At 40.9% G+C, this 16,316-nt stretch overlaps 1 protein-coding gene across 6 annotated transcripts in view; it reads left to right on the forward strand.

The window, feature by feature from the left end:
- The window catches only part of CFAP61 (cilia and flagella associated protein 61), a 278,182-nt gene that overhangs the window by 190,057 nt on the left and 71,809 nt on the right, over positions 1-16,316 (forward strand). For all 6 annotated transcript variants that reach the window (XR_008289225.1, XM_015071100.3, XM_027069482.2 and 3 more), the window contains one exon: positions 6,816-6,990. Coding sequence is in view for 5 of the 6 variants with exons in the window: in XM_015071100.3 (XP_014926586.3) it covers positions 6,816-6,990 (175 nt within the window). In the remaining variant the exon portion in view is untranslated. The remainder of the gene's footprint in view (positions 1-6,815; positions 6,991-16,316) is intronic.

A 16,316-nucleotide genomic window follows, 5' to 3' on the forward strand; every position in this document is an offset into this window, starting at 1 on the left:
ATTTTTCATCATAAAATCCATGCACAGGGTAAAAGATTAAATTGTGTCTTGGGACTGCATGTGAGGCAGGCTGGTCTCTCCTTCCAAGTCCTCTCTCTCTAGGGATAACCACTTTGAGGCATTTCTGTTGCTAGTTCCTCAGTGATTACCCCCAGAACTCCAAATAATGTGTTTATAGAAGTTTTATCTTTGATCTGTCAACTCCTGACATTATCCATGACCTTTCCATTTTGGAAGACGAATCATATTCAGTACCTTCTAACTAACTCCGTTCCCCACCCTATCTATCATTGGGTTCTTTTGTTGGTGGGCACATGCTGGTGCCCATTGACAAGTTCTGGGATAGCTTACAACTGAGGTCCTGGGCAACTCTCCATGGCGCATGGAGAGCCATAGAGAGACCACCTCCCCATGCCTGGTTTTGGGTCTTCTCAACAAGAGAAAGAGTAAAAATGTGTCCACTTGCAGGGACTCTTAAAGGGGTGATGCTCACTAGAAGCCAGCAGGTGGGGCAAGAACATCCCACCAGGTGAGAGAGTAAGTTGGGGATGTTAGTTATATTGAGCTTGATGTGGTCAGCAATATGATGTGGTCTTCACAGAGGCTAATTACATCCTTGATGGGGTAAATAAGAGCCTGGCATCTAGAACGGTGCAGCTGCAGGTGAGAGCCTGCTGTAAACAGCTGAAAAGAGCTACATACACCACTTTGCCTCTTCAGATGTAAGACCTCCCCAATGTCATAGATCAGCAGTTATCATGAAGAGACCTCACTGTGCTCGGGGATGATTAAAGGGGAAAATAACATGCCAAGAGATGGGGTCTGCATTTCCTCCCCTTGAATCTGGGCAGACTTGTGACTGTCTTGACAGATACAATACAAGGGAAGTGATGTGGTGTGACTTCTGGGGCTGGGTCAGGGGCCAGGCAGTGTCTCCTTGTTTGTGAGAACAGTGGCTCCTGGAGCCCTGAAAGGCCAAATAAGTCCAGATACTCACCCTGTGATTGGACATGCCACACCTGGGTTCTCCAGTTGGCAGTTTCGGGTGAACCCAGCCTTCCAGCCATCCCTGACAAAGCACCAGACACATGGGTGAAGCCATCTTGGATGCTCCACCAGCTAAATATTACCAAGTGACTTCTGTTGCTAACACATGGAATAAAGGAATTTCCCAGCCAAACCCTACCCAAATTTCTGGCCCACGAAATCATGAAAAGTAATAAAATGGTGGTTGTTTGAACCACTTAGTTTTGGTGTGAGTTTGTTGCTTAGCAAAAGGCACCTGAAACAAAAGGATAACATAGGGTAAGGGAAAGGGAACAACATCTGGAAAAATCAGAGAAAGAACATACTCTTGACAATATTCCAGGAGTCACACACACACGCGCACACACATGCATGCATGCATACACACACTGCAGAAAACTATTCATCATCTTCAGTACAGTTTGATCAGCCAGACTCTGAAATGGGAGCTGAAGCCATCAGAAGAGCAAAAGCTGAGCTGAGTAGGCTACAGAATTAGATGAAAAGGAAGATGGGTAAGAAAGGATTGAAATCCAATCCCTGTCAAGAGAGAGAACTGCTACTGAACAATGTTTGATGCTGAAAACAAAGCGCAAAGCTCCCCTGGAGGGCAGAGGGCAAAGGGCAAAGGGTAAAGGATACATTTGGCTCAAGACACGAGAAGGTGTGATCAACACGGAGGCAACATATAGATCACTGTTTTTTCCAAAGAAGAGGCTGTGATGAATGGAATAGATACAACAGAGACATGCTAGAAGAGAATTTTCCTTACCTAAATACCATATTGTCCAGTTGAGCCCATTCCAGGCAAAATCAAAGAAAAATTTACTCAGCTAGTTATATTCTGATGAAATTTTAGTTCTTCAACAATGATAGGGGGAAAATATGAACACATTTCAAGAGAAAAACAACAGATCACCACCACCACCACCACCACCCCTCAAGAACAAAAATAAGACAAGCACCCAAAATTCCCCTTCTAGGACAAAATGGCATAAAAACATGAAACTAGCCACAAAGAATTTTGAAGAAAATATGGCAGTTCAGTAAGTATATGTGCACCCATGTCTCTCCTATTTGAAGACAGCAAAAAGCTGTTGTTTTGTTTGTGAGGCCTCAGAAGAATGATCTTCTGTGTTCTTTAGTGTGTATTCTGAATAACTAAGGCAGAAAGGAAAATTTAGAACTTTATGATAGTCTAAAAAGGTAAGTGGCAAGCACCAAACAATTCAAAAGCTTATAAGTCTGAGAATAAATGCAAAGTAGGTAACACTGAAACTTCATCTAAATCTAATCAAGAACCAAGTTATTCGAAAATAGGGAGAGGTGGCCAGGGAGAAATAGGAATTCTCTTAAATGGGGAAAACCAAAGGTAATATTTTGGTCTTGACTCTTACATATAGAAGGAATAATGTAATGAATGCTTTTGAACAGCACGAGTAAATCCGCCTTCCAAACCCGGGAGAAGATAAGACCGGAGAAAACATCATTTGTGTAACCACAGGGAAGGAAACAAAGGAAATAGCCACAGTGCTTTAAACAAGGATAAACCAGAATGGCATTGAGAAAAACAACAGTCGCAACGGTGAATGCCATGGTTTTAAACTGCGCTGTTACAAGAGCAAGGCTCTGTGTTTGCACCAAATTCAAAATACAAGAGAACTACCAAAACAAAATGACATCCAAAGTTTCAAAATGAAATGTTAGAAGTGCACCAGCAAAAGGTGCCACACAAACTCAACAGCTGTCAGAAGCAGCAGCAATATTAGTATCCTACAAAGCGGAATTAATTGGAGAAAGAAAAGCATTAATGTTGACAAAGGGCACAACTCGTGACAACAATACAGAGGTGATGAGCTTGTTACATGCAGAACATGGTCGTGTGAAAGAATACATCACAAAAACAGAGGTGCCCCTGGAGTGTTTGCTTCTTTGCAGTCACGTTTAAGACAGGAAAAAACAAGCTGAACCACATCCAGAGACTTGAAGTCACCCCAGATGTTGAGCTACAGAGGTGAAGATTCAGGATCGCTGTCCTCAAATACTCGAAGGGTATGTACATGCAGAAAACAGATCAGACTTGAATGTCATGGCCTCAGGAAGCTGATTGAAGACAGACCACCAGAAGTGATGGGAATACAGTGCTTATTCATCCTACCAAACAACTTCCTAAGAGTCAGGGTCTCCTCCAAGGGGGAATGTCCGGCCCAGGAGACATGAGCATGCCCTGGCGGGGCCCTCATAAGGCGGTAGGAACACCTGACGGAGGTCGAGGAACTGCTGTGTGTGTTAACTGCTGTAGTCCTTGCAGGAAATCTCCAAGGTCCATGCTGCTTTCTTCCCCATTTTATGGATGAGGGAGCCAAGGTGCAGTGAAACTGAGGTGATTTGTCTAGGGTCAGGCGACGACAAAGTGACACGCCAGGATTTAGACCCAGGCTCCAGACTGAGTTCTTCACCATTGCCCTTGTCTCTCTTCTCTCTCCCTCTTTCTCTGTCTCTTTCCTCCCCTTTCCCCTCCCTGCCCTCCCTCTCTCACAGATATGATCCAGAAATTGCACTTGGTAGCTTTTAAAAATCCTTACAACACAGAAATTCTAGAACTTAATGTTTAGAGTTAGAGTCAAATTGAGTTTCTTTCTCTCATTAAAACTATCTGGAGAAAAGCAAATCGGGTCTGGTAAGTGGCTCCACAATACCCTCAGGAGGGGCTCCCACCAGTCAGCGATGCTGGGCTGTTCAATCTGACAGAAGGATTGAAAAGTTGTCCGTACTCTCCAGTCACTAGTGGCAGTTTAGTTAATGGCAGAACATTCCAGTGGGGATGGTGAAATACACCCATGCTCTCCTATTAAACTTGACTCTCTCCCTTACTTTGATGATGTAATCGGATTTTTTTTCCCATAGATCTTTTTTTCATTTATTAAGCTCTGCTGAAGTCTGTGTGGACAAATTAATTGGCCTTGGGATTTAAAATCCTAGCTTCGATTTTGCCTACTTTGTGAAAATGCCATTGCGTGAATATGAAAAATACATTATCCCCTTAATTTTCCTTTAATTTTTCTGATCTTGTGCAAAAATGATCCCACACACGTAAGTGCACACAAGAATAATACAGGTTATCAGAATGCCGTTACATTTTAGGATCACAGTAGGTAAGCTGATTTTCATTTTGGAAATTGTTCTTTTCCCCTCTCCCTTCCTTGTTTCTTTCATCTAAGAACTTACTATTTGGGGATAGTAACTCATTGAAAGCTTTATAAATTGAATAGTTCTCAATTTGTTCTTTAGCCCTACCACTTTCTGCCAAGGACTTTCCCCGATTCATTAAAGCATGGGGTACTAAAATGGGTGTACTGTTACCTAAATTTTATTTTCTTTTATACCACGGTGCTCATTGGAGTTCTGGTGAGGTTTCTAACCTCCAGAGCATGGCATTCAATATTGTGCACTGTAAATCATTTACCAGATGATTGGACTGTGGACTGCTTCATACTACCTGTGAATATAAAAATGCCAAAATTTGCTGTGATTTGCTAAGCAAGCTATATTGCTAAGAAGAAAAGTTTACCTCCACAATTGTAGTTGCAGTAAATGACCACTACTTCCTGAATTGTTCTTTTTTACTAAATATAATTTTACTGCAGGTTCTTTATAGAGAAAGTAAATCCAGCTTTAAAAATTGATTGTTTTTTGGGACACCTGAGTGGCTTAGTTGGTTAAACGTCTGACTTCAACTCAGGTCATGATCTCACGGCTCATGAGTTTGAGCCCCACATTGGCCTTGCTGATGTCAGCCTGTCAGCACAGAGCCCTCTTCAGATCTTCTGTCTCCCTCTCTCTGCCTCTCCCCTACTTGCACTCTCCCCCAAAAATAAATACTAAAACAAATTGTTTGTTTATTAAGCTAATTTAATTCAGTTTGAAAATCAATTAAATGCATCACAGTAAGGTACAAGGCTTATTTACCATTTATATTGAGGAAGGATAGAACCAAAAAGTTTCCTAAATGTTACCTGAGGTTTAGTGAAACCCCATTTATTCAAATACTAGCCAGTATTTACCCCTACCCCATATAAAAGGCATTTTCTGCACTTGTCAAGGGTGAGAGAACTTTCTCTGCACCCACATTAGCATCTACTGCAGGTGAACTTTTTGCCCATCATTGCTGTATAACAATCCCTGACTCACAGCCCATGGGCCTTATTACATCACGAATATGCAAGGCAGCTGGTACAGGTCTTCTAACAGAGACCTTCCATTGCCTTTGAATCTTGCTACTGATTCCAGTCTCATTATCTTCCACTTAATCTCACCTGGTTGCCAAATAAAACTCAGAGGGGTGAAATGCTGGCCCACTGGGCAAACTCATGCCACTGTGCTATTGTACTTGGCTTTCACAAGGGCATTTGTTTGATTCTAATTTGAACCAAAATATTGAAGAAATCAAGAGTCCACAGGTAAAAAAAAAAAAAAAAAAAAGTGTCTGGCATTTCTTGAGAAATTAGATCTGGCCACACTGAACCCATGCTCTACTCTGGCACCAACTGGATAGAATTGAGTTGTGGCCAAACTCTGGCCAGGGCATGGGCCTTCAAGTCTGCCACAATATCCTTGACACTGAAGACAAGTGTCATCTTTTATTATGTTCTCACTGTCGCTTTCCTTATACTAGAGGAAAGTGTCTGCTTCCACTCATGTCTGTGTCAAAAGTGAGAGAACAGAAGTTATACTGGGAGGGTTCTGTGTTCGGACAGAGACAGAGAGAAGGAGAGGGAGAGAGGGAGGGAGGGAGAGAGAGAAATAGAGAAAGGGAGGGAGGGAGAGAGGTGAAAGGAGAGGGAGAGAAAGAGTATTTCTCTGACAAAGTGAAGAATAATTCTATAGTAGTCCACTTCCCTCATTTTCTTTTCTGCCTAGCGCCTCTATGCACTTGGATTTCAACCCCTGATATAATTGCTTCTGTGCAAATTGCTTTTGCCTAAAATGGCTATGTCAGATCCCATTCCCTGTGCTGTGTTCTTCCTTGGCCATGCCACGCCTACATGAAGAGATGGATCCTGGGTTCCTCTGCCTGATCCTGGCCAGGCTTTTATGATGACCCCCATGAATAGAACATGGTGGAAAAGACACTGCCCAATTTCCCAGACTAGGATGGAAAAGAACATGGAGCTTTTTATACTGGTTCTCTCAGGACACATGTCCTCGGAACCCGGATGCCGTGTTGTGAGGAAGCCCAAGACACATGGAGAGGCTGCATGTAATGTTTTGGCCAACACCCCAGCCAAGATCCCAGTCACAGCCAGCATCAATTGCTGGACATATAATGACAACTTGCTGTCATTTTTGAATACCTGGCATGTTTTCGTGGGGGGAGAGGGGAGCAGTGAGATGGTTTATCACCAGATGAATCAGCCCCCAGCCATGAAGTCACCTGCAGCCTACAAGTCTTCCCAGCTGAGGCCTCCAACATTATAGAACAGAGACAAACTGTTGCCCACCTTGCCCTTGCTTGAATTACTGATCTACAGAATGTATGGAATAATTTGTTATGTGGCATCAGAGAACCAGAGCAACCCTTTCTGAGAATTGTCTCTAAGGGGTCATTCCACCTGTTTTGTTTTATTTTTATTTTTTAAATTCAAACCTGATTGTATTGGGGGACTGAAAAAGGCACACCTATACTGGACATTTCTATGTGTATTTAATTTAATTAATTAATTTATTGCTGTGTCAGTGCTTCCCTTACTACCAGTGAAATAAGCATTTCTCTGTAACGTACCTCTCAGGTCCCATGCCCTACAGGGGCTGATATTAGTCAACACCTGACAAACAGAGAGATTCTGAGCAGCGGGAAGCAGCGATACACTGATCAAGTTCCTGGCAATCATTTCACTCTTAACGATGAAGAAGATTGCTGTAAGGCCCTGCGTTGGATAAGGAACAACCCCATAGTCACAGAAGGTAAGGATGTTGGTAACTGTGCATTTTTTCAGAATTGCTTTTTATTTTTATAATGAGTCTCATCCTTCATCTAGTTCCAGTGTATAATTAGTGCCTAATTAATTCCAACCAAATCATTCATCTGTCATGCTTTGTTTTCCAGATTAATTTACAACTTGTTGTCATTTTTGGATACCCAGCATGTTTGCTGGGGGAAAGAAAAAGGCTTGAGATAGTTTAATTATCTATAATTATTTTATTACACAAAATGAATATCCGAAGAGCAAAGCATGGCTAAAATCATTAACTAATTAAAGAATAATTTAATAAGCAAACATGTTTAGCAATTATATGGAAAATATGTCTCCTTTTGTGAAGCCGAAAAGACCTAGGAAGAAAAAGAAAGGTCTGTGTTGGAAGGGCTCTTTTCTTCCCTTCCCGATCCATTGTTCTCTTTCTTGGTGTCGTCTGCACAGTCCTTCCCACAAACACACATATTCAAGTTGCGTGCCACTTTCTGAATCAAAATGAGAGAGTAAAACATTTGAACAAATGCGTCTGCCACTCAAAAGTGTTTTCTCCAACATCTCCCTCTCTATTGCTTGGGTTAAATTGAAATTGTTTGACTAGTAAGACAACCAGAACAGGGCCTGCTTACCTACTCGTCCTTAATGGAGACCTGGCAGTCAAGTTTGGGGAAGGACGAAGGGTGGCCCCTCAGTTTTTACCTAAAACAGTGACTCGGTTGGGTTATACAACCACCCGTGGCACCCTGAGATGCTAATCCAGATATTCTGTGCAGCCCAGGGATATCAAAAAACACAAAGTGCCTATACTATGGGGGTCAAGATGTAAAGTTAAATATAATAATTTGTTTAGTGTACTTATTTAAATACAATTTATAATATTATTATAGTTAATATATTAAAATTAAATAGAGTTTCTTATGATTTTTGGTGGAAGATTTAGGCACTAATTAACTTTTTGTTAAGTTACTACATTTACTCCATTAAAAATAAAAAAAAATAGGTATCAAGTGACATTCAAAACATTGCTGGATTCAATTTGCTAATTTTTTATAGGTTATTTGATCTAAATTCATAAGTGAGATTGGCCTGCAGTTTCTCATATAAGCTTTACTTGTCCATTTTTGGGAATTAAGGGTATGCTAGTCTCACCAAGTGTTTTTTGGAAGCTTTCTGTATTTTTCTGGGGTCTGAAATATGTCATGTAACCTAAAAGTTGGGCTAAGGTAACCCACAAAACCAAGTGGGTGTGGAACCTTTGGGCAAAGGTGGAATATATAGATATACACTAGGGACCTAGATTTAAAACATGTCAAAGTATTTTCATATTTGCTTCCTAACTTGGTATTATTTTAGATTTTGCATCGGTATGTGTTTAAACCTGTTTTACCATTTTAGTCTTTTTTAATCACTACCCTGTGACCTACATAGACTTAAGGAATTCTTAATTTGGACATCAGCAAACTTTTGCTATAAATGTTCAGATAGCAAATATATTTGACTTTGCAGGCCACATGGTCTCTTTCCCATCCACTCAGTTCTGCCATTGCAGCAAGAAAGAACACAAATAAATGGGCAAGGCTGTGTTCCAATAAAACTTTATTTACAAAAATAGGGGACGAGCCATAGTTTGCAGAACCTGCTTTTGTGCATATAATTTGTGACAGGTCATTACCATTTTGTCAAGTCTGACCTCAAATTGTAATTTACACTCCCTGAAAGCACAAGAGTCCATGGCTCAATACAAAATACCCAGTGTGTTTTATTTTAGGACTTTGCCCGATCCTGTTATAAAGCAGTGTTTTAACTTCAAACAGCTGCCTATTTTGGATGTTAGAAGTAAGGAGCATTTTGACCAAAGAAAGGGCCTTTGAAAGTGACAATGCAAGTTCTTGAGGTTGAATGTTTGTAGCAGAGAATTTAGAAATCCCAAAAACAACATACACTATGCCCTCCTTCAGATGGAATTTTTTTTTCTGTGCTCTTGGTTGCCAGATGGGGGAAGAGCATCTGTGCTATTCTGATGACTTGACTGGTTGTCAGAGATGGTGTTACTCTGCTGCCCACTTAAAGGGAAATGAATGCTTTTGCAAGATTTAAGAATGTCTCCCATCAGCCACTGCATACAACCCCTCTGAGTGCCTGCTTTTGTCCATTGAACTGCCAAGATAAGAAGTATGTAGAAATTCACTTATTGTCTTAAACGTAGGCTAGTTTCCTGGGTCCCATGCTAATGATACTCCTAGGGCATGTCTCTAGTAGATGCTCATAACACTCAGAGGCTAGGCCCAGGCTCCAGAGATATCTGAGAAACCCAGCCCAGCCAGATTAATTCAACTCTGTGTGGTGCTCCTTTTCCAATGACTTTTCGTGAAAGAAAAGTTAGAATGAAAAATGCTAACCTCCTGCCTGAAGGAAGCTTTCTCTTTGTAGCTTTTCCACAATTAGAGTCCTATTCAGACTTGAATTTGATTAGTCCCATTCCAGATAATATCTTCCTCACATGGGTTGCTGTGAGAATTAAATGAGATAAATAAGATAATATTACATGTCCAACTCAGGATAGTGTCTCATACACAGTGAGAATTCGGTAATACAGGCTTCTATTAGCATTACTGTTACTACTGCTACATGTGATGGGGTTATTGCTATGCACAGAAGGTTCCCAAGGCTGTAATCTCAGCCCCTGGTGATAGCACAGTCTAGGACACCATCTGCACAAAAAATCAGAGATGCCTGGGTAGCTCAGTAGGTTAAGTGTTCGATTCTTGGTTTTGGCTCTGGTCATGATCTCCTGGTTCATGAGTTCAAGCCGTGCATCCAGCTTTAACCTGATGGTGCAGAGCCTGCTTGGGATTTTCCCTCTCCCCCTCTCTCTGCCCCTCCTTTACTCGTGCTCTCTCTCTCTGTCTCTTAAAAAAAAAAAGTAAATAAACTAAAAAAAAAATTTTTTTTAATGGGGATCCACGTACACTGGGGGCTGGTCCATTTATAGACAGGCACTATGTCCTTAATGAGAGCCCTGGAAACTGAAGTTTGGAAAAGGAGGATTGGGCTCAGCCTTAAAGAAGAGCAGGAGAAGTAAACAGACAGGTTGGGGGGGTGCTTGAATTGCATTGGGCAGACCCTTGAAGGGCAGCAGTGGGAAATGAAGGTGGATTGGCAGGTGGAGGACCTCAGGGCCCAGCCATGTCTGGGTTTAACTGGTGACTTTTTAGGGGTTGGGGAACTAGTGAAAGGGATAACCAGTGCACCAAACAGCACTTCAGGAAGGTGAACCTCCCATCTAGTGGAGAGAAAGCAATCCAGAAAGACCGGGTTGGAGAAGACTGCATAACCCGTTGGAGGGGGGTGGCCGTGGCAGGTGAGGGCTGGTGCAGCCACTTCTGGCTTATACCAAAGACAGTTATGGGATAATGATATTTGAAGCTAGAAACTAGAAGCCTGGCACTTGATGAAAAATGAGCAGGGCTGCGTTTGTGTACCTACTGCTATCACTCCACCTGCCAGCCCTTTTTCCTCTTCATGTCACCGTAATGACACCAGGAAGAATGTGGACATCTTTCATGATAGTTAGCTTTTTTCATGATAGTCAGTGCTAATTTCTCCCTTTCTCAATAGCTCAGGATGGGGTTAGCAGGAAAGGGCTGAGGACAGGGCTCTTCCTACAAAAGTCTGAGAAAAAAAAATCTCCTGTGTCTCTGTGGCTATGATTGGGTCATATGTCCATCCGGCAATCACACATGGAATCCTGGGACATGCCAGGCCTAACTTAGCTGAAGTACAGGCACTTGAGGGGAAGGGCTTGTTTGTTGAGGATGGTGGGGAAATTGTTCTAGAAGGACAGGTGGATGCTGGGTATGAGAAGCAATGGATGGCCACTGGGAGGAAGTCAGTTCCGGAATTTCTGCCCATTAAAACCATACAGATACAGCCTCAAAGCATCACCACTGTCCCCCCACCCCCGCCCCTATTCTCTGTTTTATCCTGCCTGCTTCTGCTGCCAAAGGAGAAATGATTGTTCTGTGATGGAATTAGCCCAGAATGAAGGACATTGTTTTCTGGGCTCTAGAGTTGGATAGGTTTATAGATGTAAATTATCCTAAATGATCAGAACTGTTCCAGTATCGTGGAGAATAGCTGACATCACCAGCTCAAACGCTGCTTTCAAAGGCAAACAAAACCTGGAGGGTTCTGCCCGGGGGTAGGGGGGGGTTCAGATAGAACCGGGCAACCTAATACATTATAACGGTTTATGGCATTAATTGAAACTAATTGAAATTCATCTGCTATTACCTCTGTACTTTCCATGAAAATGAAAAGTAAGATGAAAGTAAAGTAAAAAAAAATAAATAAATAAAATGGCCTTAATGGCCCGAAATGGATCAATTATTTTCATCTTTAGCTAAATGCAGTTTACTGCCTTATTAAAAGCATGTTTGTTAGGAAAAGTATAACATTAAAATTCCAGTGCATGAATCACCAAGCAAAGCCTTTGGTATGTTATATCTAATATAGTCTTCCCTTTTAATTTGGCAGAACAAAATGAGACAGGTCAGGCTTGGGTCATGGAAATCTTAGGCTTTGACGTATAAAAAATAAAAAGAACAGTCTCTGATCTATTCATGGATGTGATGTGGCTTTTAAGTGAATGTTTATTTCATAGTTTACTAATATTATGTGATATCTATTTTAAATTCTTTAATTATCTAGTTATTTCCTAAAGTTCATTACACAGATTAAATGCCAATTAGAGTATTTTTTAAGGAATTTATTACATATCCATCTGCAAATATAGTGTAGTGGTGTGAGTCCAAAACCAGACTCAGGAGGTCTGAGTTCTGCTGAACCATCTACCTACTGTGTGACCTGGAGCTGGATCCTTTAACCCCTTTGTCCTCTGTTTTCTGGAGAACATACAATCTCTTGGGGCTGTTCTGAGGATGAATGAGGTCATACATAATCACACTATGTCTCTTTTGAAGTGGAAAAAGGAAATATAATTCTTCATTAAAATACAATGGAATATGTAAATATACATAGACATAATTAAAATACATAAATTATAAAATTTAGCATATAGTTTTTGTTTTCTCTGGCCTTAACCGTAATAACTAGGAAGAAAAATTCAAATTAATATCTGTGTGCATAAATCTTGAATTGATTTCTAATACAGACTGTCTGCATACATTGAGATGTGATTTAAAGGCCAAACGAGGAAATCCCTTCCTTGTCTTCATTTCAAAAGATGGTTTTCTGGAGAATCTTCATCTTTAGAATATTGAGCATGACTATGAAATGCATACCTTCTAGGTGATTAAAATTAAGGCACTCAGTTCAAAAGAATAAAATACTATTTTAGCATCTATTGAAAAAAAATTATTTAAAAAGGCTGTTCCCTTACTCTTAGGGCAAATCTGTGTCTATGAAAATTAAGACCATATTTTGTTTTTTGAGGTTAACAGGGAGATCAACTTAAGTATTTAATTTCTCTAAAGCCATGTTCCTTTTAAATGTTAGTAAAATGTCTAGCTTCTAGAGGAGATAAACAATAGTTTCAGAATGATGAAAACTGGCATCTTTTCCCCTCTGATTAAGATAAATCGAAGAATCTCCTAAATCTGGGTGCACTATGATAGTTGAAATGTTAAAGTGTCATTGCCTTACTTTGGTGATCACAAAGTTGTTAGTGCATTCATTTATATCTTCAAAGAGCATGTATCAAAAAGCAAAAATATCACCTTTCCATATCTGCCAACATTTTAAATGACAAGTCTTAGTGCTTTTTTGATCTGAGGTGGAGAATTGACAGCTTATAGAGGGTGATTTGAGACCTCACTTTCCCTCTTTCTCCCCAGCCTGGCTGTCGACACCAAAATCCCTCTCTCCTCTTGGCAGCCCCCTTGCATGGTTCACCTGGAAGGTTACTGCAGGTTAGCTGTGAGGAAATGAGTGTTCCTCTTGCCAACCTTAATTTCGGGTGCTTTCACACAGTCCTCTTTCTAACCGTGCCCTCCTTGTGTTCTGCTTCCTGTTTCAGATCTGTAATCTTAGTAATACATAATTTATGCCCTAAAAGGAGCAACAAAGGTTGGCCTTCCATGAAAACTGCTATGGTTATATTCTATTATCCTGTATTGAAAATTCACCCAGACTGCTCTAATCATCCATTACCATTTGCCATTTCAGAGGAGGGCAGCCCACCATGGTACCTCTGTCACCTATCAGATCAAATGCAAAAACGGGCCGTTTCTTATCTTTAGATTAACTGAGCTGTAGAGTGGCCAGATTTTTTAGCATAAAACTGATATCCAGGGGAAATCCTCAGATTTCCCACTCTATTTGCATCATATGTACATTGAAATGTCAAAAGAATGTATATGCTATCCCAATTATGTGAAGGAAGCCCCTGCGATGTGTTATGTCCTTATAAATATTTGCAAAGACTCCATGAGTTACAAAGTACCTAAGTGGTGGAAATACATTGATTAAAATAAATCTTTGACTAGGGGATCCTGGGCGGCTCAGTGGGTTAAGCGTCTGGCTCCTGTTTTTGGCTCAGGTCATGATCTCACAGTTCATGAGTTCAAGCCCTGTGTCAGGCTCTGTGCTGACGGTGCAGAGCCTGCTTGGGATACTCTCTCCCTCTCTCTGTGCCCCTCCCCTGCTCTCTCTCTCTCTCTCTCTCCCTCTCTCTCAAAAAAAAAAAAAAAAAACTTAACTGCTTTAAAAGAAAAGGTAAATCTTTGGCTGATTGAAGTTGTCTGACATTAAAAGTGTGTCATACATGAAGGGCACCTGGGTGGCTCAGTTGGTTAAGCGTCCGACTTCGGCCCAGGTAATGATCCCGTGCTTTATGGGTTCGAGTCCCACGTCGGGCTCTGTGCTGACAGCTTGGAGCCTGGACTCTGCTTCAGATTCTGTGTCTCCCTCTCTCTCTGGCCCTCCCCTGCTTGCACTGTCTCTCTGTCTCCCAAAAATAAATAAACATTAAAAAAAAAAAGCGTGTTGTACATGAGTATATATCATGGGTCCCACATAACCTGGGGCTGCCTTACTCCCTCTGTTTAGTGGTCAGGGTGATCTGTTCCAATGGAACCCCATCTACCCCATCTTATATATTTTGGCTGGGATAAAGCTGTCAGACCCGGGAAAGTCCTTTTCAGTACTACTATTCATGGCTTAGTTCATCCATCCTCTCCCCTCACCTGGCAACTAGTTTGTTTCACCTATTTTTGGTCTCAAGTGTCACTTATCCAGTGATTGAAGAAAATCTGTATCTCCAAGGCTCTCTCTGTTCTTTGTCTCTCTGCCCCCTCTTTTTTCTCTCTCCATTTCCTTTTCCCCCATCTTCCCTCTGTGATTCAGCTAAAAATTGACCCGGCTATCACAACATGATAGTTATACAAGGGTTAACTTTCTTATAAAACAGTCCTGTTTCCTTGGGCTGAAGTGCTTACCAATATGGCAGAAGTATTATTTTATACTATTGTGTTGTAGACACACACAATTTTGGTTACGTTTAGGATTATGTGGGGAAACCTACATAACCAGATCTAACATTGTAGAAGGGAAACATGTTTGTATCATATAGATCTCAGATATACAATTTATCCTGTGGTTGGATAAAGAAGTGCCAACTTTATAGGGAATACCAAGTAGAAATATGTAGTAGGAAATCTGGCCACAGGAAGGTTGTTCTGCAAAAAATATTTTAGAAGGCACAAAAGTAAGACCCAATTAACATATGATAACCTCAAACATTCATCCATATGTTCAGTCAGGAAACATTTTGTCACACCCATTGTTGGCAAGATACTGTGCAAGGCACCAGGGGTAACATGGTGGGCTATACTTTATGCTATTGTTACTCATGATTATGAATGTAATTATAGATTGTGTCTACAAGTGCCTGGCTTTGTGCCTGGTATACAGGAATCATGCAATAAACATGAATGGACTCTAAAAATTCTTTACAAAGTCAAAGTGAGAAATGACGTAGAAAGAACTCACAACTGTGCAAATATCATGTAAATATCATAGTGCAGACATTTAAAAGGCAAGAGATGGAACTGGCAGATCTGCTCTTGTCACATCAGGTCTTTTTGTATTTGTGGAGGGATGTGAGCTGACCTGTAGCATGTTCTTATTTCTGTAGTAAAAAATTACAGTAAAACCTTGGATTGCGAGGAACGTGTTCTGCGAGTGTTCCGCAAGACGAGCAAACGTTTCTAATAAATTTTAACTTGATAAATGAGCAATGTCTTGCGATATGAGTGGCACATGATGCTGAATGTCACATGATCACAACCGAGCTGATGGTTCTTCTCTCTCTCTCTGGGATTATGCATGATCATCTCCCATGCTCTGATGCTCGGTCTCAGGCTACCATGTTTGGCAGAAATCAGTGATTTTTCAGAACCCTGGAAGGTGCCTACAACTGGCACTAGTGTATTTTTTTGTCACTTCAAAGCACCTATGGACATTCCTTTGCTTTTCCATACAAAAGTAAGCTTAGGAATGCTTTGTTTCATTCTAGGTCAGGCTGCCTGCAGATATAGACCCTTTCCTCTGCTGCCCTATTGTCAGTTACATTAAATACAGTATATGACAAGAGTTTATTAATACTTTACTGTAGTCAACATCCATGCAAGTATATACAATGGCCCCCATGCAGAAAAAGATTCCATTGAGCCAATAGATAGCAGTGATTCGGTTAGTGATAGTGAAAGTTGTCCTACACAACAACCCTCCTCTCTCTGGTCTCCCTCACACCAGCCACGAAGGTTTTCAAAGGTAAGTGTAGGTTAATTTGTTTATTTTCTCTATATTTTGTATTTTGTCTGTTATTTTGTATGACATTACAGAATTGCAATCATTTTTATATGAATATTTTTGGGTCGTGGAACGAATCATCTGAGTTTTCATTATTTATTTAAAAAAATGTTTTTAACATTTATTTATTTTTGAGAGACAGAGAGAGACAGTGTGAGCAGGGGAGGGGTAGAGGAAGAGGGAGACACAGAATCTGAAGCAGGTTCCAGGCTCTGAGCTATCAGCACAGAGCCCAATGCGGGGCTTGAACTCACGAACTGTGAGATCATGACCTGAGCCAAAGCCAGATGCCCAACCAACTAAGCCACCCAGGCACCCCTCATTGTTTCTTACGGGGAAATTCGCTTTGATATACAAGTGCTTTGGATTACAAGCATGTTTCTGGAACAAATTATGCTTGCAAACCAAGGTTTTACTGTATATCACAATGAGATTCTACTCTATTTTGTGAATAATGAAAGAGATATGTGTAAATAATCTTAAAAA

This window comes from Acinonyx jubatus, chromosome A3, assembly GCF_027475565.1.
Source record: "Acinonyx jubatus isolate Ajub_Pintada_27869175 chromosome A3, VMU_Ajub_asm_v1.0, whole genome shotgun sequence".
NCBI lineage: Eukaryota > Metazoa > Chordata > Mammalia > Carnivora > Felidae > Acinonyx > Acinonyx jubatus.